Below are 25,906 nucleotides of genomic sequence, written 5' to 3'. Positions count from 1 at the left end.
ATATATGTGTATATATATATATATATATATATATATATATATATATATATATATATATATATATATATAGTTATATATATATATATATATAGCAAAATACCCGCGCTTCGCAGCGGAGAAGTAGTGTGTTAAAGAGGTTATGAAAAAAAAAGGAAACATTTTAAAAATAACGTAACATGATTGTCAATGTAATTGTGTTGTCATTGTTATAACTGTTGCTGTCTTTTATATATATATATATATATATATATATATATATATATATATATATATATATTATATATATAATATACACACACACATAAACATTTATATACATATACATATATATACATATACACATCTACATATATATACACACATACATAAACACACACATAAGACTTACTGACTGAAACGGGCTTTCATTGACAATCATGTTATGTTATTTTTAAAATGTTTCCTTTTTTTTTCATAACCTCTTTAACACACTACTTCTCCGCTGCGAAGCGCGGGTATTTTGCTAATATATATATATATATATATATATATATATATATATATATATACATATACACACATACATGCAGTTTTAATAACACAGAAATCAATATAAACATTAACATCATCATATGAGAATATGAAGTAATATATAAGAAGCACATTTCATATAAATATAAATTATTAAACAGTAAAATCTTCTTCTGTAATTTGCTACCGTGGCAATTTGTGTGTCTGTCCAGGATTTTAAATGACCTGTAGCTCGCAAACCGTTTCACCTATACACTTGAAATGTGGTACACATATAGTACGTCACGTCTACTATCCGCTTTATGGGTGATGATTGTTTTACTGTTTTTATGTTTATTTTATTTTATTGTAGAATCAACTCCTATCTGCGCACAGCAGGGCAGCCGTGGGCGGATGCGTATGGTGTATTCACTCCATGTTATCGTGCATTGCGCTGTCAGTGGTATTTTGATAAAAGAATTTGAACAACATATAAGAAGCGTATAAATTATTAAACAGTAAAACATTAACATTTAAGAAGTAAAGTTACATTAAGTACTACTGCCGTGCCTTCGGGTATACCTCATTTTTTGTTTGCCCATTACATGCTTAAATGTATACATTTTTTGGTGCACCTACTCGAGAACACGCGACACATAACCGAGCGTGGGAGAAGCATGGATTTTAAACACGCGTTGAGTTCATCTGCTGGTCTCCCTTGTGGAATAACTGGTAATGTTTGACTAAAATCTACAGCGAGTAAAACGACATTACCTCCTTTTTTTTTTTTTACGATCTGTGAGATCTTGCTTTTTTCGGTTCAAGGCTTCATAAGCTCTTTTATGTTGTATGGTGTACTTATCCCAAACCATCATCTTTGAATGTTGCAAGACTTTCGCCTTGTATGTAGATCGGGATAATTACATTCATTGCATTCCTAGTCTGAATCACAATGTGATTGTATGGGTGGTTACCTGGCACTGTAGGGTTGCCACCCGTCCTTTAAAATACGGAATCGTGCCGCGTTTGAGAATGAAATTGCGCGTCCCGTTTTGAATCAATACTGGACGGGATTTATCCCGTATTTTTTTTATAATTTTTTTTTTTAAAGCAGCGTCTCATGCAAATCATCCCACACGCATTTTATGAAGATGCCTCCTTTCCTACTTTTGATTGGGTAATACTTGATGTCATCGTTAGTTTGATTGGTCTTTATAACTGTCCAGTGAGGAGGGCGTGTCTTTTAAGTAGAGTGTGCAAAGTGTTGGCACTGAGATGTGGCGTCAGCGCCATAGTTGAAGCCCCTAACGTTGCAGTCAGCAAGTCGGCTAACATCCGCCATGTGCCGTCTTTCAGTTGCGAGAAGCAGATCATAGAATGGTTGAAACTGTTGCCCCTAACGTTGCGCCACGGCGTGTGGTTCGTTTATACCTCGTGTCTTCTCATTAAAGTTTTATCTCGCGAATATGTTATTGCAATCCGCAGCGGGAGCGTTTCTATAAACTTAATTTAAACTTACGTTTTACACCGTGCTTTGTTTCCCTTATGAACATGCTTGTATGCTTAACTCGCTCCGTTCTCAATTGTTTAATTAATTTTTTGCTGTGCGCTGTTTGCGGCTCTTCCTCCATTTCCCCCTACTTCGTTCTTTTATCTCGCGAATATGTTATTGCAATCCTTAACGGGAGCGTTTCAATAAACTGATTGAAAATAGTTTTGCATTTACCTTTTTAGTAAAAGGCGAGCTTTTAAGCCTGAGAAATCACCCCGTAAATGCACACGTTTAATTGCACATGTGTTAATATGTATGGTTACACAGTATTAAAAGACAGTGAACAACGTCAGTTACCTTTGTTCCCGCGTTTGATAAAAGGTGAGCTTTTAAGCCTGAGAAATCACCCCGTAAATGCACACGTTTAATTGCACATGTGTTAATATGTATGCTTACACAGTATTAAAAGACAGTCAAAAATTAACGTCATTTACCTTCGTTCCCGCGTGTGACTCGTGCTGTAAATCTCTTCCTTGTTTTTAGTTCACGTGATTACGTAGGAGGCGTGATGACGCGATATGTGACTCCGCCTCCTCCATTACAGTGTATGGACAAAAAATATGTTCCAGTTATGACCATTACGCTTTGAATTTCGAAATGAAACCTGCCTAACTTTTGTAAGTAAGCTGTAAGGAATGAGCCTGCCAAATTTCAGCCTTCCACCTACACGGGAAGTTGGAGAATTAGTGATGAGTGAGTCAGTGAGTGAGTGAGTCAGTCAGTGAGGGCTTTGCCTTTTATTATTATAGATAGATAGATAGATAGATAGATAGATAGATAGATAGATAGATAGATAGATAGATAGATAGATAGATAGATAGATAGATAGATAGATAGATAGATAGATAGATAGATGTGTATGTATGTAGATATGTATATATGTGTATATATATGTAGATATGTAAATATGTATATGTATATATATGTGTCTGTATGTGTATATATATATATATATGTGTGTGTGTATATGTATGTATGTGTGTATATGTATATATATGTTGATATATGTATATATATGCGGATGTGTATATGTATATATATATGTATATATGTATAGATGTAGATATGTGTATATGTAGATATGTATATATAAGTATATGTTTATGTATATATATGTTTACATAACCTCTTTAACACACTACTTCTCCGCTGCGAAGCGCGGGTATTTTGCTAGTGTTTTATAAGCATAAACCTAAAATAGCATTTCCCTGAGAAAGTGACATCAATTGACTTTTGCAACAAGATTTAGATATACAGTGGAACCTCGGTTCACGACCACACACCCAGTATACGAACAAGCCAGTTTCCCTTTCGGTTCGTGCGTGCCGATGATTTCCGCACATGTTGCATTGTTCTCGGTCAGACATGCGTGCTTTCGCTGTGAACTCTTTGTGCTCTATTTCATTTCCCTTCCGGTGCGTACGCGCTGATTACTGTATTTAAGCACATGTTCAGCCTCTCCCTGTTCATTGTTCTCAGTCAGACGTGCGTGCTTTACCTGTGAACTCTTTGTGCTCTACAGTATTTCGTGTGCTTTTGCAGTTAACCATGGCTTCTAAGCAAGTGAAGAGTGGTGAGAAGAAAGTTTTGCAGAAAATTGAAATCGAAGTAAACAACGAAATTGAAAAGTATGAGCATGGCGTTCGTGTTACTGATCTTGCCGCCGAGTACAAGAAGTCAAAATCTACGATTTCGACTATTCTAAAGCAGAAAGAATCTATTAAAGCAGCTGATGTTGCAAAAGGAATTACAGCATTAATCAGGCAGAGGCCTCAAGTGCTGGAAGAGGTGGAAAAACTGTTGCTAGTGTGGCTGAACGAGAAGCAACTTGCAGGGGATAGCGTAAGCGAGGTGATGTTATGCGAGAAAGCCAGGAAGATTCATGGCGATTTGTTGCAAAACTATCCTTCTACGAGTGCCAAAAGTGAGGAATTTAAAGCCAGTAGAGGATGGTTTGAAAAGTTTCGCAAGAGAAGTGGCATTCATAGTGTGGTAAGGCATCAAGAGGCTACTAGTTCCAACGCTGAAGCTGCGAAAGAATTTGTGAAAAATTTCACAAAATTAGTGGAGGACGAAGGCTACATCCCACAACAAGTCTTCAACTGCGACAAGACCGGATTGTTCTCCACCCAGTTCCTCCTCACTTCATGCCAGAGCTCGACTCATGCAAAGTTAGTTGTTCCTTTTCTTCCCCCTGTGCTTAAAACTCATTAAAAAAAGTTTACACAGCGATCGGGTTGTAAAGCTATTAGCGTGAACTCTTGCAATGTTACTTTCTTGGTTGCTTATGGTTGGCTTTTAAATAAAGTTCGGATTTGTTGAGATGTTCCTTTTTCCCCCTGTGCTTAAAACTCATTTAAAAAGCGATGTTTACAGCGATCGGGTCATAAGGCTACAGTATAGTGCGAACTCTTGCGATGTTAGTTTTCTCTGTTGTTCAAGGTTTTCTCAGTGTTGTTTAATGTGTTTACATTTAGTTTACTATTATGCTGTGCATTCTATGGTTTAATTAACTATATTTGTGCTTAAAAACTTAAAAAAATATATATATTTACATACAGTTTGTATGGTATGGAACGGATTCATTGTATTTACATACAATCCTATGAGGGAAATTGCTTCGGATCACGACCAAATCGTTTTACGACTATAAGTCTATATGTAGTACAGTGGAACCTCGGTTCATGACCATAATTCGTTCCAAAACTCTGGTCGTAAACCGATTTGGTCGTGAACCGAAGCAATTTCCTCCATAGGATTGTATGTAAATACAATTAATCCGTTCCAGACCATACGAATTGTATGTAAATATATATATTTTTTTAAGTTTTTAAGCACAAATATAATTTATTAAACCATATAATGCACAGCGTAATAGTAAACTAAATGTAAAAACATTGAATAACACTGAGAAAACCTTGAACAACAGAGAAAACTAACACTGCAATAGTTTGCGCTATAGTGCTACCAACCGCTAGCTAAAAACACTTTTTTTAAATGAGTTTTAAGCACAGGGAAAAAAAATGAACATTTGAAAAAATCTGTAATTTAATAAACCACCAAGAAAAGTAACATTGCAACAATGCACACTACGAACCAATCGCTGTAAACAGAAGTGAAAACAAAATCAAGCCCAGTGCAGTCTTTAACTGTCTTTCTACCTTAAGCATCCAGCCCCCTCTCTCTTGCGCTGCCTGTGTGTTTGCACGTCTCTCTCTCTCTCGCGCGCTGTGTGTGTGTGTGTGTGTGTGTGTGTGTGTGTGTGTGTGTGTGTGTGTGTGTGTGTGTGTGTGTGTGTGTGTTGCTCTCTCTCACTCGCTCGCTGCACAGGAAATGCACAGGGAGAGACTGAACATGTACAAACCGATAGGGAAACTGGCTTGTTCGTACACCGAGTGTGTGGTCGTGAAGTTTGGCGAACTTTTTGGTCGTAAACTGATTTGTACGTGTACCGAGATGTTCGTGAACCACTGTATTTATATATATATATATATATATATATATACTGTGCAAAAGTTTTAGGCAGGTGTGAAAAAATGCTGTAAACAAAGAATGCTTTCAGAAACATAAATAATGATTGTTTATTGTTATCACTTTACAAAATGCAAAGTGAGCGAACAAAAGAAGAATCTAAATCAAATCAATATTTAGCGTTACTACCTTTTGCCTTCAAACCAGCATCAATTCTTATAGGTACACTTGCACAAAGTCAGGGATTTTGTAGGATTATAGTCAGGTGTATGATCAACCAATTATACCAAAGAGGTGCTAATGATCATCAATGTCACACGTAGGTTGAAACACAGTCATTAACTGAAACAGAAACAGCTATGTAGGAGGCTTAAATCTGGGTGAGGAACAGCCAAACTCTGCTACCAAGGTGAGGTTGTGGAAGACAGTTTCATGTCATGGCAAGATTGAGCACAGCAACAAGACACAAGGTAGTTCTACTGCATCAGCAAGGTCTCTCCCAGACAAAGATTTCAAAGCAGACTGGGGTTTCAAGATGTGCTGTTCAAGCTCTTTTGAAGAAGCACAAAGAAACGGGCAACACTGAGGATCGTAGACGCAGTGGTCGGCCAAGGAAACTTAGTGCAGCAGATGAAAGACACATCAAGCTTATTACCCTTCGAAATCGGAAGATGTCCAGCAGTGCCATCAGCTCAAAACTGGCAGAAACCAGTGGGACCCAGGTACACCCCTCTACTGTCCGGAGAAGTCTGGCCAGAAGTGGTCTTCATGGAAGAGTTGCAGCCAAAAAGCCATACCTCCGATGTGGAAACAAGGCCAAGCGACTCAAGTATGCACAAAAACACAGAAACTGGGGTGCAGAGAAATGGCAGCAGGTGCTCTGGACTGATGAGTCAAAATTTGAAATATTTGGCTGTAGCAGATGGCAGTTTGTTCGTCGAAGGGCTGGAAAGCGGTACAATAATGAGTGTCTGCAGGCAACAGTGAAGCATGGTGGAGGTTCCTTGAACATTTGGGGCTGCATTTCTGCAAATGGAGTTGGAGATTTGGTCAGGATTAATGGTGTTCTCAATGCTGAGAAATACAGGCAGATACTTATCCATCATGCAATACCATCAGGGAGGTGTATGGTTGGCCCCAAATTTATTCTGCAGCAGGACAACGACCCCAAACATACAGCCAAAGTCATTAAGAACTATCTTCAGCGTATTTTGCATTTTGTTGATTGATGAAAATAAATGATTAACATTTCCATTTTTGAAAGCATTCTTTGTTTACAGCATTTTTTCACACCTGCCTAAAACTTTTGCACAGTACTGTATATATAATATATTGTCACAATCATGTGAATAGGAGGCAGCTGAAGGGCTTGAGAATAATGGTAACACATCTGCCCAGGGGGTGGCAGGGTGCACTAACGCTTTTTCTAAGTTCCCTGCAGACCTTTCCCGGGAAATCCCACCAGGAGCCACTGCCTCGACTCAGGACACGCCACTTCCGGTTCTGGCCCCGAGGATGACATCACTTCCGGTTCTGGCCCCGAGGACGACATCACTTCTGGTCCTGGTCCCGAGGACGACATCACTTCCCCCAGACTTCCTATAAAGCCTCACTCCCTTCCTCTGGAACTGAGTTCTGTTTTGGACTCTGTCTTGTAAACTTTACTTGCTACCAGCCTTTTTACTTTTTGCAGCCTGGAACACATTGTAAATGTTTGGGGCAGCCACCCGTATAATGTCTCGTGTCTCTTCCTGTCACAGTGGCGTAGTCGGCAGGATGATGTCCCTGAAGAAACCGGTACAGGACCCTAAAACAACCCAGGTAGGAAAGTACCAGGGCTGAGTTTCTGGGCAGGGAGTGCGTCGGGGGTCAGGAAAGACCCGGTGCAGGCTCCGCTCCACAAGGCAAACCTAGGCTGAAGCCCTATCTGGTGGAGAGTGTAGAAGGGACCCACAGGCGTGGGCTGGTTTCTGGGGAAGACGCAAAAGGGGCTCACTATGCTCTCCTGGGTGGGAGAGCTGAGCCGCCCATCGGGACCAAGGTCCCTGATAAGGATGAGCTTTCCCCGGGCCAACAGGTGAAGGGACTACAATACTGGGAGTTTAATCCAAAGAGGTCACTCCCTGAGCAAGCTATGGCTCTCTGGGAGCAGGTGGGTCTGTGGCTACGGCCATTTGAGTTGACCCCATTACAAATTGTGCAGCAGGTTGCCTGCTTTTTGCTGCTGCAGCATTTACCCCAGGACTTTACCCAGCCGGCCTGGGGTGACTTCCACTCCATGCAGGACCTTATACAGCTCATAAAGACCCCAGGGCCAGCCTCGAAACCTCGGGGGAGTGGGTTTGGGCAGAACAGCCCTTTAGTGGAATCCATGGGAGCTACGTCCAACTTAAGAAGTCCCTCCCACACCATCCGGAGCCTGTTCCGAAGTCCCTGGAAACTGCCTAGCATGTGACCTGTCTGGGAACGAGGTGGACAGCAGGGGGACACGGGGAATTGTTTGTGTGCCCTTAGCGATCCTCTGGCGGATACCCATACGGGGGAGGTACTCATTAATGGGTACAAAATGACGGCCTTGTTTGACTCCGGCAGTAACGTGTCCGTCGTTGCCCTCCATTATGTTTACTGCGACACTGGATTAAAAGAAAGACCAATCCTAGGTGTATACACGGAGACATCTGCATGTATAAATCAGCCCGGTGTTACATTTGTCTGAGAGAAACCCTTAAAAGACTCACCATGGCGGTTCTTCTTGATCCACCTTTTCCGGTAATCCTAGGGCGGGACTGGTCTGAAAGAAAATGCGGTAGACTACTGAGTATTCCCGGACAAGCTTTGGGCCTAGTGATAGATGAGAAAGACTCGTCTCAAGCTGCCTCCACGCCATGTAAACAGCCAGCAGAGAGTGAGACGGAGGGCCAAGAGGGTGACATAGAAACACCTGGACCATCGAGGGCCGCTACGTCATCTACCAGCGCCCCGGACAGCTCGGGAGGAATCTCCGCCCCTTGAGGTCAGACCGGACCCTCTCTCTGAGTTGCACTTTCAGTTTAAAGCGACGCCAGCTTCTTTAAAGAGAGAACAATGGAATGACGACTCTCTGAAACACGCAAAGAATGCAGTGGTTCTCGTCAACAGCCAACGCACGCATCAGCCCATGCCACAGGGACCTTGCTTCGTTATTGAAAATGACCTGTTATATTGGGTCATGGAGCATGAGGGGAAGGACCGGAACTTGCTGCTAATCCCGCGAACCTACCGGCGGCAGGTCTGCGAGTTAGCGCACTCCCACATTCTTGGAGGCCATTTCGGCACCGGTTTTTCTGGCCGGGGATTAATGAGGAGGTTCGTCATTTTCGCATTTCCGGTCCGGAGTGTCAACTGAGGCAAATTCCCAGGAGGGACCACGCTCCTCTTGACCCCCCATGACTGATGTTCCTTTTGACCAGATTGGGGTCAATATAGTAGGACCCTTGGAACCCTCAGCCCGAGGACATAAATATATACTAGTCCTCATGGATTATACAACGCGACACCCAGAGGCCATTCCCTTGTGCTCGGCTACTTCTAAAGCAATCTCACGAGAACTAGCAGGGGTTTCTGCGCGAGTTGGCATCCCTAGAGAAGTCCCAATGGACCAAGGGACGCCTTTTACCTCAGAAACGTTCAAGGTGACTGCCAAGTTACTGAAGATAAAGCACTTAAAAACCATGGTGTATCATCCTCAAACCGATGGGTTAGTTGAGAGATTCAATCAGACTCTCAAGCAAATGCTTCGTAAGGAGGTCAGCGAGGGTGGGAGGAATTGGGATCAACTCCTCCCCCTCGTTCTCTTTGCCTACCGGGAAGTCCCCCAAGCCTCTATGGGCTTCTCACCTTTTGAGTTGCTATACGGACGACAGCCCCGGGGTATATTGGATATCTTAAGGGAGGGCTGGGAAGAAGAGGCTTTTCCCTTGACAAATATTCTAGAATATATCGCACAGTTACGCGATAGATTTGATAAAATTAGACCCATTCTAAAGAGTCATATGGAGGAGACGCAAGCAGCACAGGCCCGCCTTTATGACCGTGGCATGACTTTCCGGGATTTCCGTCCAAGGGATCAGGTCATGGTATTGGTTCCCACCTCTCACTCCAAATTGCTTGCCCATTGGCAGGGCCCTTATGAAATTAAGGAGAGGAAGGGATTGGTGGACTATTTGGTGAAACAATCCAATCGTCAACCAAGCGAGCGGGTGTATCATGTGAACCTGCTGAAACCGTGGAAGGAGAGGGACCCCGATCCCTTCTCCAGTCAGCCCCACTCACTCTTTGCTCAAACAGAACCCCTTAATTTCGGCAAGCAATTATCTTCCAAGCAGAGGCAGGAGCTGGAAACAGCTATCCATTCCGTCCCAGAGGTGGTGAGTGAACAACCCAGCCGGACCTCTCTGGTTGTGCATGACATATTGACTGACCCGGGGGTGATCGTCCGAGAGCGGCCCTATAGACTCCTGGAGACAAAGAAAGCTGAAGTGGAACTGGAAATCAAGCGAATGCTGGAACTAGGAGTGATTGAGGAGAGTTTCAGCCCCTGGTCCAGTCCCATAGTCTTGATTGCTAAGCCCAATGGCAGTTGGAGATTTTGCAATCACTTCCGTTGGCTTAATCAGGTTTCCCAGTTCGATGCTTATCCCATGCCTCATGTGGACAACCTCCTCTAGAGGCTGGGACCAGCTAGGTTCCTGACCACACTTGACATGACGAAGGGGTACTGGCAGGTTCCTTTAACGTAGTCCGCGAAGGCTAAAACCATGTTTAGCACCCCTAGCAGGCACTGACAGTATCATGTCCTTACGTTCGGGTTAAACAGGGCGCCTGCAACTTTCCTGCGTCTGGTGGACAGAGTGCTCCAACCCCATAACACGTATTGTGCTGCCTACCTGGATGATATCGTCCTCTATTCCAGCACATGGATGGAACACCTACAGCAGGTCACAGTGGTATTGCTAGCACTAGGTGAGGCCGGGCTTTGAATCAACCCCAAGAAATTTTTCTTAGGGTTGAGAGAGGCTAAATACTTGGGCTACCTGGTGGGCCGGGGTACTGTGAGGCCACAGTGTTCGAAATTAAATGCCATACTGATATGGCCTTGTCTGCGAAACAAGCGGCAGGTCCGATCATTTCTCGGTTTGGCTGAGTACTACTACACCGGTTTGTGCCTCGTTTCTCCGAGACAGCGGCGCCCTTGACCGACTTGAAAAGAGCTCCCAACCTAGTGGTATGGTCTGACAAGGCGGAAGCTGCATTCAGTGACTTGAAAAAGGCTCTAACTTCAGCAACTATATTAATAGCCCCTAACTTTTCTCTTCCATTTGTCCAACAGACGGACGCTTCGGACACAGGCTTGGGAGCCATGTTGAGCCAAAGCGTCAACGGTGTTGAACACCCCGTAATGTACCTAAGCCGAGAGAACAGGTACGCAGTGGTGGAGAAGGAAGCCCTGGCAATTAAGTGGACAACTACGCAGTTGTGGTACTACCTCTTGGGTCAGGTGTTCACTCTGGTGACGGACCATGCACCCCTTAAGTGGATGGCACTTCACAAGGAGTCGAATCCGCGAGTCACCAGGTGGTTTCTTGATCTGCAGCAATACAAGTTTTCACTTGTTCATCGGCAGTGGTCTCTTCATGCCAACGCTGATGCCCTCTCCCGAGCTCACAACCTCTCGGTACAGGCCACCCGACCCAACGGGTCTGGGCTGAGGGGGGAGTCTTGTCACACACGTGTGAATAGGAGGCAGCTGAAGGGCTTGGAGAATAATGGTAACACATCTGCCAGGGTGTGGCGGGGTGCACTAAAGCTCTTTCTAAGTTCCCTGCAGACCTTTCCCAGGAAATCCCAGCAGGAGCCACTGCTTCAACTCGGGAAACGCCACTTCCGGTCTCAGGCCCGAGGACGACATCACTTCCGATCCCAGCCCTGAGGACGATATCACTTCCCTTTCCTATAAAGCCTCACTCCCTTCCTCTGGAATTGAGTTCTGCTTTGGACTCTGACTTGTAAACTTTACTTGCTACCAACCTTTTTACATCCTGGAACACATTATACGGGTGGCTGCCCCAAACTTTTACAATGTCTCAGGTCTCTTCTTGTCACTATATATATATATATATATATATATATATATATATATATATATATATATATATATACACACACACACACACACACACACACACACACACACAGTACACCCCCAAAATTCGCTGGGGTTACGTTCCTGGAGCAGCTGCAAATTATGAAAATCCGCGAATTATGGATGTGGTTAAAAAAAATGCCTATTTTTATAGTTTAAACCCTAGCTTAATGCATTACCTACAAAATTGAATGTAAAGGTAAACCCGTAAACTGTACAGTACTGTACTGAATTGTCACCCACAGTGCTAGAATGTAAAATACAGATGTTACCGCTGTATGTACTGTAATTCATGCCAAGCGCGTTTTCATTGCCATAAGCCTTAGAAGGTGCAGGGTGTTTCGGAGGCATCTTGGGGCTTTAACCCTTAAACTGCCACATACTTGGGGGTTAATGCATCCCTGGACGCCAAATACTTTTTTGCTGAACTTTTTAAGTAAATGTCACAATTTACAAAGAAAAAGTGAAATTTTAATGGAACACATTTTTTTCATGCAAAGAGCATCACAATTACTGCAACATTGATCATTTTCCACACTGCTAATGAACTGTAAAAAACTATTTTAAAAACTACTGGAACAATATGTACAAGGTGCAACTGACGCCATTGATGAAATTCAGTAAATCACCGAGCCAACTGCGCTGAACTAGCTGCACGCAAGCACACAGAGGTAAATGCTGACGCTGGCATGCTAGTCTAGTGCAGCGGCTGAATCCCAACAACAGTGAGGCTACAATGCTGCAGTGGTCATGAGCTGGCTGCTCAACAAATGTGCAGCACTGACTGATCAGCTCCGGCGTGCTGGTAAATTGCACAGGGAACCGACAACAGCCGGTTGCGGTGTTCAATGAATGTATGTCGCAGAATATACTCAGCTCCTATGTGCTGGCAAATGGCACTGGGAAACGACTATAGCCAGTTGCGGCGGTTTAAGGATTAAGAAGAACAAAACGGAAAACACAAGAACACTCAGCTGGAGATGCATCACAGGGCAGCAGTCAATCAGCAGCAAGGAGAAATGAATAACACTGTAACGGTCCGGTGCCGCTAAGATTCACACCATCGAGAAGACGGTGATTTATTTATTTTTATGGTGGAGATTCCACGGACGCACCCAGCTTTGGCCCAACCCACACGCACTCATAAACAGAGACAAAAACAAAGCAGAACGGTAATCAAACAGCAAATAAAGAATATAATGAAAAGAAATAAAAACAATGATACCACCCCTGTTCCCCTTACGGTGATTATAGATTAAATACAACAAAGTACCAACAAAACACACACAGCAAAGTCCATGAAAAATGGCAACAGATGAAATGTAATGACGAAAATAGATAGTCCAGAGATCCGCACGTTGAATGGGAATGTGAAGATAGTCCTACCAGTAGTTCTTGAAATGGTGAAGACGGGTGGACGGGTCCAAGAGCGCTCCTTTCATCTCAGGATAGTAATGAATCCACTTACAGTCCTCATGTACACAGGCAGATGGAAGACAATCCAGACCCCAACCACAAAACAATCCAGGACAAAACGAATAAGTACAGGTAACCCAACAGAAGGCAGGCAGAGAGACAGGAACTTGAAACACAAATTACAAAAACTTTTTTTTTCTTTTGGTCATGGCCCCCTTTTTAAAAGCCGCGCTGACATCCTTTGACCCCAACAGCCCCTGCACTCTCAGCAGAAGACCAATCAGAGCCACTGCAGGGACTGCTGGGAGTTGCAGTTTCAAATTCTAGTAGAGTACAATGCTCTCGGATTGGCTACTTTCACCATCCAAAGCCGCATTTTCCTCTACAGTTGCTTCCTGTTCTCTCTACAGTGCAGTATTACCACGAAAAAAGCCATAAAAAATTGCAGAGGATATTTGCGGTTTCCGCTAACAATTATTAGTTAGGTTCTAAGGAAAAATCCACTTACGACTGAGGCCGCGAACCATGAACTGCATCTTTGCGAGGGTCTACTGTACATCCCCCTCCATCCCCACCCTTCACCAGCTATATGTTGCCTTTGATTCCTGTATATCTATACATTTTCCTCTGATGCTGACACCTGGTAGGTTGTTGAAAACTTAGGAATAAAAAAATATTTTAAGATACAGTAATCCCTCACTTATCGCGGGAGATAGGTTCCAAGGCCGACCGCGATAAGTGAATTTCCGCGAAGTAGGGAAACCATATTTATTTAATTATTTAACGTGTATTTGGACGTTTTTAAACCCTCCCTGTATTGTTTACAACCCACCCTTTACTCTATTAATAACAGGGACAACTGCTAAGCAATATGAAATCGGTAGATAAGTTTACACTTACTGTAAAGCGAAGTACACGTAGCTATATATGACGTGATGAATATGCTGCGCAGTAAAAATGACGACGATTGAAGGTGATAATCCCCTGAATGCAGTAGCAAGAGCACGTTAATGTTGAATGAGTGAGATGAGACTTCCTGGTTAATGCAGCACTCCGTCGCTGAGCCAATCAGCAGCACACAGGAACTTAACTGCGTGCTCTGATTGGGTAGCTTCTCAGCCATCCGCCAATAGCATCTCTTGTATGAAATCAACTGGGCAAACCAACTGATGAAGCAAATACCAGAAGTAAAAAGACGCATTGTCTGCAGAAACCCGGGAAGCAGCGAAAAATCCGCGTTATATATTTAGATATGCTTACATATAAAATCCGCGAAGTCGTGAATCCACGAAAAGTGAACCGCGAAGTAGCGAGGGATTACTGTATGTGACTTGTTCTCTCCCGTTGCGGATCTCTAGCTACATATTATATACTGTATATACAGTATAATATATATATATATATATACACACACACACACACACACACACACACATATAAATATACATACACACACAAAAGTGCTATTGTTTCCACATTATAGACTTTACTCATGCTTATTTATACTCAAAAGTAACTGACAGTGATATTCTTAGAAAAATAGACCAAAATGTTAATGAGCTCCAAGAACTTTAGAATAATTTTATAATGGAGTATTTAGTCAAATATTTCCTATTAGTCATACTGCAGACATAAAGCAACTCAATTGATATTATCAAGGAAGGAAGGAAGGATAGATAAACACACACAATGGTCTGCACACACACCAGAATGACTAAAAGGGAAGAAAACTAAAAAGAAAGAAAAACTTCTGACTTGACAGTTACAGTCTAAGTGAGAGATTATGCAGGTGTATTGTTCTTAGTATAAAGGAGCCCCAGTAGCATTTATTGACACACTTCTGCTGAATACTGTGTTGGCTGAACTTCATCAGTGTTAGTGTGTCAGAGAGAGGATATGTAACATTGTTCATAATGGCACTCAGTTTTACTTTAATTCCCTCCTTTGCTACTACTTCCATGGGGTCCACAGTGTAACCCTTAACTGAACTTCCTCTTTTAATAAAGTGGCACTAAAATAAATAATTTTTTATATACACACTCTAGGACAAGAAACAACATTGGTAAATCTTTAAATGACTTATCCAAAGATCTTGACCATACATTGTTCTTCTCTCTCTTGTTAAATTAACCCTAGCCTGAAATGAATCTATTAATTTTTTACATTTAAACTTTCTCATTTAAAGATTTACCAATGTTGTTTCTTGTCCTAGAGTGTGTATATAAACACATGGAACTCCAGATTCTGTATTACATCTTGCCTGAAGAAGGGGCCTGAGTTGCCTTGAAAGCTTGCATATTGTAATCTTTTTAGTTAGCCAATAAAATGTGTCATTTTGCTTGGCTTTTCTCTATAAACTTGGCTGAACTTCATAAAATAAAAATTAGTCTTTAACTATCAAACTCTATTCTTTAATCCAGTTCCATCAGGTGTGTTCAAAAAAATGTCTGACATGTTAATTGATGATGTAATATATACTGTAAATTGTTCACTAGGTATTATTCCAGATTTATATAAAACCACAGCCTCTGATCAAAAAATATAATCTTGAACCCCATCCTAGACCATTTTAGACCCATCGCTATTCTCACTTTCTTAAGTAAGATACTTGACAAACACTATACTAGATAAATACTAGTCAAACTTTAGATCTAACTATAGTACAGAAGCTGTCTTAGTGAAAATTCTTACTAATTTAGGGCTAAATACAGACACATATAATGCATGAATTTTCATTCTTCTGGATTTGTGTGCAGCATGGGTGAGCCTAAATACAGACACATATAATGCATGAATTTTCATTCTTCTGGATTTGTGTGCAGCATGGGTGAGCCTATCTAATGTACAGTAGCTCTGAATTGGTTTGAGTCATACCTAACAGGGAGAAACTTCTTTGTAAATCTTGATGTCTGTGTATTGGAAACACGTTACATTGATAATGGCACCCCAGAATGATCAGTTCTAGGTCTGTTCCAATTTCTGCTTTACATGCACCCTTTGCATCACATCATCTCAAAACACAATATAAATTACCACAGCTATGCGGATGACACACATCCTTACTTATCCATAGCCCCAGATGACCCAATGCCACCAGATGGTCTGACAGATTGCCTAAACAGTAGTTTGCAGTAGATGCAGTAGTTTAAGCTGCAATTTTTTTAAATAAGGGGAAAACTGAAGTGCTTGTTGTCGACTACAAAAAAGTGTTGAAATTAAAAAAAAAAAAAAAAAGAAAAAAAAAAAAAAAAAAAAAAACTAAGGTAAAAACTCCTGGAATTATTTTAGATTCAGAACTTTACCTTAAATCTCATATTAATTATGAACTTCATTTTTAATTTAAAAAAATATACCACGTTTGGTCCTTTATGTCTTTAGATGGAAAAAAGCTGATATGCTCCTTTGTCTTTAGCGGTTTAGATTACTGCAATGTACTCCTAAAAGATCTGCCAAAACCATTTAAAATCGATTACAGTTGGATCAGAATGCTGCTGAAAGAATCCTAACGAATAAAAAAAAATCTGATCAGACTACACCAATATTAGTGTCTTTACAATGGCTGCCTGTGTCTTTCAGAATCAATTTTAAAATACTGTTAATTGTATGTAAGACTTTAAATTATCTTCCACCTTCACATATCTTGGAATATTTGTCCCCTTACATTCCCAGTCAGAATCTTAGATCATTAAAATGTGCTTTTCTTGCTATTCCAAGAGTAAAACAAAAAAGAAGAGATAATAGTGTCTATGCTCCAAAAATAGAATAATCTGCCTATTGAGAGAAGTCAGGTCAGCAATGTAGAGTTGTTTAAATCACATCTTAAAACGAAATGTTTAATCTGGCATTTTGTTAAACTTGCAACTAATCACACAGTATCCCACCGCGGCCCTGTACCACCTTCTTCTGGAAGAAACTGCCAAGGCTAGCGGAAGAAAGAAGAACAATGAGGTCCTGTCCTTGATGATGTCTGCACTGGCTGAATCTCTTTTTTTATGTTTTTTTTTTTCATTTCTTAGATGTATGACAGAATGCGGGGCGGCACGGTGGCACAATGGGTCGTGTTGCTGCCTCGCAGTTAGGAGACCCAGGTTCGCTTCCCAGGTCCTCCCTGCGTGGAGTATGCATGTTCTCCCCGTGTCTGCGTGGGTTTCCTCCAGGTACTCCGGTTTCCTCCCAAAACCCAAAGACATGCCAGTTAGGTGCACTGGCAATTCTAAATTGTCCCTAGTGCATGTTTGATGTGTGGGTGTGTGTGTGTGTGTGTGTGTGTGTGTGTGTGTGTGTGCTCACCCTGCCCAGGGTTTGTTTCCTGCCTTGCGCCGGAACATGTGGCCTCTTATAATTTTATACTGTTATTTTCAAAAAAGTACAAATTTACAAAAGGCTAGCCTGACACTTCCTGCGATGGGTTGGCACCCTGCCCGGGATTGGTTCCTGCCTTGTGCCCTGTGTTGGCTGGGATTGGCTCCAGCGGACCCCCGTGACCCTGTAGTTGGGATATAGCGGGTTGGATAATGGATAGATAGATAGATGGATGGATGACAGAATGCAGAGGGGGGCCAGGGCAGGCTTTTGGTTGAAAAACCCCAGAAGTTTTTTTTTCTTTCCTTAGTATCCTTAGTATAATTAGTTTATTTGATAATTGTTTTTCTTTGTTTCCACTTCCATTTGTAAAGCAATTTCAATTATACTTTGTTTTTGCAGACACTACATACATAAATGTTGTCATTGTTATTATAGCATGCAAAATTTCACTTCAAACTGAAAAGATGAAGTGCAAGTCAAAATACTTCAAATTAGGATATTAATCATTGTTTAATAACCCTATATTAAAAATAGTTAAAATCGATTATACAGACACAAAATGTTGCAGTGAGACGTAACACACACAGCCTTGCTAAGAAGCTGAGCACAATGGCTTCGTGTGTTCCTGGCAATGCACAAAACACTGGGGCTACTAATTCACCCCCTGCCCTGAACCAGGCCTCCAAAGGAGTTTCACTCATAAACTGCAAGATGCAAGCCATGGCAGACTTAATACATATTGCATACTGGTTGTAGGCAGAGATGCCTATGAATACCTGGAAAGTCAATGCCATCAGAGTGGTCTTGCAGCTGCTAGACTTACAGTTAACAGACTGTTCATACAGCTGACTTGGGCATGTCAATATGCCCCTATTCCTTAACAAAAAAATCATTATATGTATTTCAGTATGTAAACAGAGTTTCAAATATTTTCATGTAACATTAAAACAATTTTTTACATGCATAATCAAAATATTTTGTGAAAAATGAAGCTTTGAATAGTTTTTCATAATATAAAGCAAGATGCCTGCTCATGAAGACTGATATTTAATAATAAATCCAAAACCATGGAATAGTTGTGGGAACAACTGTTGATTATGAAATGTTATCAAATTTTGCATCCTTACCTAAAACACATTTTAAATCATGGGTAAGGGCTAAAAAGTATAAAAAAAATTAACTTAATGTGCACTGGTGTAAATTTACATGAAGAAATTATAAACAGCACATTAGAGTCAGAATCAGTGGATAAAAAGGATTAAGGAAAATAAACATATTTACAGCAAATCTACAATGCAAAATAGGAAAGGCATCTCTGAGCATAACCAGAGAGAAGTAATCTTAAAGTAGGAGCTACAAAACTAGTAGGAATACTATACCTGCTTCTGCCAGTTCTGAGCTGATAGTGGTACTGGGCATCTTGGATTTCAAAAGGAAAGTAAGCTTGATGTATTTGCTATACTCATTTTCTGTGGCCGGCAACCACATTTCTGCTCCTCTGCTTTGCCTGTTTGTGCTTCTGCAGAAGAACTTGGAGAACACGTCTAGAAACACCTATATACCACAAAATATCTGCTTAGGAACAACCCTGATGATGTGGGATGACCACAAAAGTGTCTCTATGCTCACTTTTGAAAGGGTGGGAAATTTGCAGATGAAACTGCCACATCTACCATAACCTCACCTTTTTAGTATGGTTGTCTCTTGGCCAGTTTTATTCACTCTGCACAGTTGTTTGTTTTAGTTAAATCACGTTGGTTCAACCTACACATTATGTCATTGATCATTACAAGATTTGCTTCTAAGTGACAGTACGTGCCTACAACTAAATCTCTTTTTTTTTTTTTTTTTTTAACTGGAAATTGGTCTATAATTTTTTTTTCTTAAGAACATTCAAACATCTTATTATTGCTTCACTAATTCGCAAAAGCAATGTCTGGTACTCTAAAATACACTCTTCCCATTGACACACTAATCCAAAAGACATAAAATAACCATCTAAGACAAAATATTTGTGAACTATCTAAAATGCCTAAAACTTTTACACAGTACTGCATAACAATTTTTTTTCTCTATTCTATGACTGTGTAGAAGAAAACGGGAAACTGCAAGCTGCTAACTGTGTCGCAGCATGAAAACAAAATGTACAATAGCTTGACAACTTATTTCTAACAGTACAAAATGGTAATTATTGGGCTTTTTGATGCTAATCCACCTGAGTAATGACTCTGATGTGCAGAAAGGAATGTTAAGTAAATGTTAACAGTTTAATAGTATAGGGTCATATGTTAAGGAGCTGGGATTGTCTCTATAAACACATTTTCAAATTAAAAGTCACTGCTCATATGATCTGTATGTGTGAAAACGTTTAACAATTTCAACAGAGGATTTTAGATGTATTCTTTACATATTATGCTTCCGACACTAGTCTGTCAATCTCAAAAGTGTATTCAAATCAAGATATTTAAATGGAAGGATTCCATTTTCTCATCAGCTTTCCCAGCACAAACATATTTAATACTGCAGAATACCTAGGTGGCAGCGGGTGTACTAGGGCAGTGTTTCTTAAACTTTTTTTTATCATTACCCTATCTGGACCTACTATGTGTCTCCGTGACCCAGTCCATGAGAAGCATCAGATCAGGGTGCATGGTTCCCCTTTGTAGAATTGTGGCAATATTAATTGCTTTAACTGCCTGCATTAACCTATCCCGAGACACTTCACAAACCATACACAACCCTTTACCATTGAATACAATGGGGATTCACAACTAGGCTCAACCCAAAAGCTGGCAGTCACAGCACAATGAAACTGATTTGTCTAATTTTACTGTGTCTTTAAGTTATAACCAACCATGTAACCCCAGACATTTATTTTCTACATTTGTCAACTGAAAATATCTCAATTATAATATTAATGGATTTACAATGTCATGATTTCTGTTATTCAGTTTGAAATGACTTTGTTTTACTGTGTTAACCTAATTTACAATGTTATGCATATAATTCACGTTTTTCTTAGCACTGTAGGTTTCTTACGACGCACTGAACTGATAGTTGGTGAAGGGCACAATACAAATATTAACCTGAACAGAAAGTAAGGTAGGTGACTCCATTTGCATCCTAACACAGGGGAGCGCTACATTTTCCCAACACTCGTTGACCTACATGGAGTCGAATGCAGCATGATACCAAGGATGCTCTAAGCTGAATTCAGTGTCTTGTTTGTAATCTTCTCAATTTTACACTGTCTGCTGACACACACCTTTAAACATGTGGCCTCTTATAATTTTATACTGTTATTTTCAAAAAAGTACCAATTTACAAAAGGCTAGCCTGACACTTCCTGCGGTGGGTTGGCACCCTGCCCGGGATTGGTTCCTGCCTTGTGCCCTGTGTTGGCTGGGATTGGCTCCAGCAGACCTCCGTGACCCTGTGTTCGGATTCAGCAGGTTGGAAAATGGATGGATGGATGGATAGCCTGACACTTCATCACAGGTAATTGTTTTCTAATAGACTGAATGAACATTATAATAAATGGGTGAGCGCTAGTTGTTTTGGATTATAACCTTAATTTGTTTCCTGTGTTTTATTTGCAGTTCTATTGTAGCGAATATGAAGAAGATATGGCTCATAAAAATGGGATTATAAGACAGTGACAACACAGATTGCGAGTTTACCACTATTTGCAAGAACTTAATATGCTGATCCATGCTGATTATCTTCTCTTAATCCTCTGCCATTTCTACAACATGATATCTTTTCATGTGTTCATATATCACTGTCATAATTCTGTGCCAAACAAGGTCAGTTTTGCACAATGTGCAGCAAACTGTCTTCTTAGATGACAAAAAGTTTGAGGCACCAAAACCTTTGAGATTTTTTGTCATGCATGACCTTTATACACTCTATATTCAGCCTTCAAAATCTGTGCAAATGTGTTATTTCTCTCTCAGTAAAGTAGCATAGGCATATATGTGATGCACCTAGCCAAATAATTGATCATTACAACCTGGCAGAACATTGTGCTGTCATTCTGTGTTAAGGTTTTAGAATGAAATATATTACTTAATCATATGGCCTGCAAGTGCTTAACTTCTGCCATGTGAACAATGGAAAAGATTTGTCTTTTCCAAGAGCATTTTCAAATGTATTTGGTTTAGTCCAAATTAGTACTTCACATGTCTTAGCAACGTTGCCTCACAGCATCAAAGCAATGGTATTAAATTCCATCCTGGGAGTCTGTATAGAGTTTACATGGTACCCCTATGTCTGCATGTTTTTTTCTTCACATAGCATACTGAAGATATGAATAACATAACATTCTCAAAACTATTTAATCAAATCCTGGGGCGCAGGGGCAGGAGCTTTTCCTCACAGCATGAGATGCAAACCAACCCTAAAGAGAGCAATTGCAAGGCCCACTCACACACCTGTTGACACAGACTCAGTTTATACATTCATAGGGTCTTTATTGTCATGTGTTTTGATTATGGCGGAACTGTTACTTGCATGTGCAGCATCCAAAACATCACCATTCTCTGGCACCATGATTATTAAAAATAACTGCCTCGATACATCTGCCTTCCTTATCTGAAGAAACAATTTACAACACCATCATAAGAAAACATTTTAAGTTAGGAATATTTTACAAAACGTTGATCTTAACTAATTTGGCCCCATATTAGTGGTTATCTGCAAGAATGTCCTTTTTTATCATCATCTCTGTGACTATAAAGTGTACTCAATGAAGGATGGATGAATGGAGTTCTCCATTTGTTTCTATGTGTTTTAATTAAACAGATAATTTATTACCAACACTCAAGTGCAAAACTGAACTAAATTGGACCTTCCGTTATTTGGCTGTAATTATTAACTGGCAGCTAGTTAATAAAATTGACCCTGAACTGAACCATTTAAGAGTTAAGAAATTAAATGTTTAAATTAATGTTTAAAAGTTTTGCAGCTCCTTTGAATATTACCAATGCACTTGACAAATTTTCCAAAGTCTGCTTGAGATTTCTTCCTTCATCTCAAAGATGTTCATGTTAGATTATTTGGCAATACTAAATTGATAGATAGCTAAATAGTTACTTGCATATACAGCTTTTTTTTTCTATGTAAAACTCTTTTTTGAGTGTCTAGACAGCTGGGAGTCCATTCAACCACCACCGATGTGCAGCATCCATCTGGGTGATGTGACAGCAGCCATTTTTTTCACCAGTACATTCACCACACATTAGCTATTAGGTGGTGAAGACATGAGCGGGATCTGCCAATTTGAGACAGGAGATGATTAAGGGGCTAAAATGGGCAAGCTCGTGATGGACACTTTTGCCAGGACATCAGGAGACACCCAAATCTTTTCGAAAGATGCTCAGGGATCTTTTATGATCACAGACTTTCCTGACCTCAGTTTTACACATCATCAGAAGGATGTCATCATTTTTAAAGCAGTGTCCCCATCACTGTATTGGGGTATTTGGGTCCACACTCAAACCACTGGGTATGTACCCCTTGCTGGCCTCACTTTCAGCTCTTCCAGCAGCACCCCAAGCTTTCTCTTGTCGGTCTCCATTCAAAGCAGTGACCAGGGCCAGATATATTCAGCTTCAGGTGGATTACCTGTTCTAAAGTGCTGGTGGCATGGCGGCTAAATTGGTCAGGTATGACTGAGTGTGTGCGTCACTATGCCCTGTGAAGTACTGGCAGCTAACACAGCTTACAAGCAATATTGTCCGGATTTGCACCAGCCTCCCAACAACATGTACTGGAAAAGCAGTTTTAAGAAACGGGTTGACTCACCGATCTCTACAACCAAAACAGTTTTTTCATTACAAAAAAAAAAAAAACACAGGTTCTTCTTAGTAAATACTTTGCAGGTAAATATTTTGAAATGATCAGTTTCAGACATGCAATCATTATACACAACCCACTGAACCATTTCAGGATTTTGCTGTCCACAAATTAATGAATGAACACACAAGATCTCCACGAAGAACTTTCTCAATGGAAAACTACTGTATACTCCTGCTACGCTGTAAACTTCTTCAGAAGATAAATCCAATCAAACTATATTCAGTATAGTCCCTTTCAAAGAGTATACCATCACACACGTTATACAGCTGTCTTTCTCAGCAAACTTGACTCTTTCCCTTTTGGGTCGCTTTTTAACCGTCTTCCAGGATTGGGAACAGCAGCCGATGCTCTTTATTTAGTTCTGCAATTTCTATTGAGAAAAATCAAACAAAATAGTCGCTGCCGGACGACATCTTACCTGGCGGTGTTGATTAGAGGATGTCTCGTGTCCACCAGCTTTCTGACGTGCAGAGCGACGTTGCTGAGTTCATCGCTGAGTAGACAGCGGAGGCTCATGAAAGAGGTGGGGTAGCCCACGATCTTCTCAGCATCCGACACTACTTTAGTCCAGTTAGAAGGCGACGGAGTAGAGAAAAGGTTTAGTCTCCTGACACACCTGCCAATTAAACGATCACATGTCTTCCTTCCAAACAACAAAGTCATTTTGTATCCAATATTTCTGTTTAATTTAGTTAGTCGTTCTTTTTCGTGTTCGCCCCTTCAACAAAATTCAGTTTGTAACTTAAAAAGTTTAAGCTGCACACTTTATTCCACTTCACGGTCTATAAAATAAAGGTCGTGTATTTTTCATTTCACACATATTCCGTATTGAATCCTCGTTAGTTCCGTTTTTCATGTATTACATTTAGTTTGTAACTTTGCAGAGCTCACCTTCCGACTTTTACTTACACTTTTGAACAGTCCTCTACGACTGTCAGTTCCCAACGTTACCTAAAGCCACTGCCATACTGAGCGAACTGGAATCCGGCAGGTCGCAAATTCCTTTCGCTAAACTTTAACCCTCTGATCGCTGACGCTGAGTCACCTCGTGTAGGGCAGGCGCGCCTATCTCACCAACTCAAATAACAGTGATTTTTTCAGATTACTGACATAAACCAGAAAAGCGTCCCCGAGGACAGTAGAAAGGCAAGATGATGGCTCCGCTAGTCTATTATAATCATTTCATGGTATTCCTTGAGAATGTTGAGCCGCTCTCTTTTGCACACGCTGGGCTCTGCTTGGGCTGCAAATTACATACGGAAGGCATTTTAGGTGTCCATCTAACAGTGCGATAAAATACAAAGATGAACTTCGGCAGTCTCTGATGGCTATTACAAAACAGAAGGTACTTCATGGACTGCATGAAAAGATGAAATGACAAAGCAAATTCTGAAAACGACAGGAAACTAAAGGCAATGTGCATTCTCAAGGCAGTGTTTATCTCTTCCCAAAAAAGAAATCGTTGATCTAGCTTGCAATTCGTGACACATTCAGTCCGCTCATAATGTCAGCTTATCCTTATTTGTCCACATTTTCATTGTTAGATAGATAGATAGATACTTGGGTTATTATACAAGATGTTATTCACTGGCAACATACGCTGCATACAGTATATTAATACAAAAGCCCTTCATGGTACTGTGGAATTTATTGTTCAGGACACAGTTTAAAAGATTCTGAATTTAATAAATAATACGTGAACATGCTGTTTTCAAATTGAGATTCATTATGCCATTAGAACATTAACGGTGTAAAGTCATTTTTACAGTATGAACAGAAGTTTAATTAAAACAAGCCAGTGGTTAGACTAAATATATTATCCTGTAATCCGTTATTTTGCATAGCAAATACCATGGAGAGGATCCACAGCTGTTTATGTGTAACAGTGCAAAATACCTTTAACAGCAATAAACCACATACAGTCATTTAAAAAAGTAAGTACTCGCCATGGATATTGTTAATGTTTTCAACATTTTTGAACAGGCAAACTGCAAAGCTTCACACAAACAGTGCATACAAATAAAGGTTATACATGTATACCTGTACTTGAATAAAACACAAAGAAAATTCACCTTTTCAATCATGTTATTCAACAAAGATATCAATAGATCTAATAGAGAAAAAGTAATGGCACCCTTGGCCAACCCCTGAAACTGGTATTACCCCCTTTAGCAGAAATGACTTCTTGTTACTTTTTGGATAACTGCCCACTTGTCAATGACATCAACTCGGCGAAATTTTGGACCACTCCTCCATGCAAAGTTCCTTTAGTTGCAAGATGTTTGTGGGGTTTCTTTGATTTACTGCCCATTTCAAATCTCCCCACAAAATTTCAGTGGAATTCAAATAAGGGCTTTGATTAGGTCAGTACGTAACATTTTTTTTCTTTTTGAGCTATTGGTTTAAAAATGATAGGCTCTAATCATTGGCAGCTAATTCTAAGTTTATGGATTCGAAGTGGTGATAAATGTTGGTATGTACTTACATTTTCAACACGACAAATCAGCATTTTTGTTATTTTAAATTATAAGAATGAATACATCATGTCAATTTCATATGTCATTTATTCAAATATATTACCTTTATTTGTAGGCACTGTTTGCATGAAATTCTAATATCTGCCTGTTTAACAG

General features: G+C 40.5%; 1 protein-coding gene across 1 annotated transcript in view; it reads right to left on the bottom strand.

The window, feature by feature from the left end:
• pdss2 (prenyl (decaprenyl) diphosphate synthase, subunit 2) overlaps window positions 1-24,262 on the bottom strand; it is a 230,990-nt gene extending 206,728 nt beyond the window's left edge. Inside the window, exon 1 of the mRNA XM_028797629.2 lies at window positions 23,692-24,262. Within this exon, the coding sequence (XP_028653462.1) occupies window positions 23,692-23,936 (245 nt within the window). The 5' untranslated portion in view covers window positions 23,937-24,262. The remainder of the gene's footprint in view (window positions 1-23,691) is intronic.
• Between the last annotated feature and the right edge of the window lie 1,644 nt (window positions 24,263-25,906).

The sequence above is a fragment of the Erpetoichthys calabaricus genome, chromosome 3, assembly GCF_900747795.2.
Source record: "Erpetoichthys calabaricus chromosome 3, fErpCal1.3, whole genome shotgun sequence".
Lineage (NCBI taxonomy): Eukaryota > Metazoa > Chordata > Cladistia > Polypteriformes > Polypteridae > Erpetoichthys > Erpetoichthys calabaricus.
The sequence above is the reverse complement of the archived record's forward strand: the minus strand, read 5'-3'. Positions and strand labels throughout refer to the sequence as shown.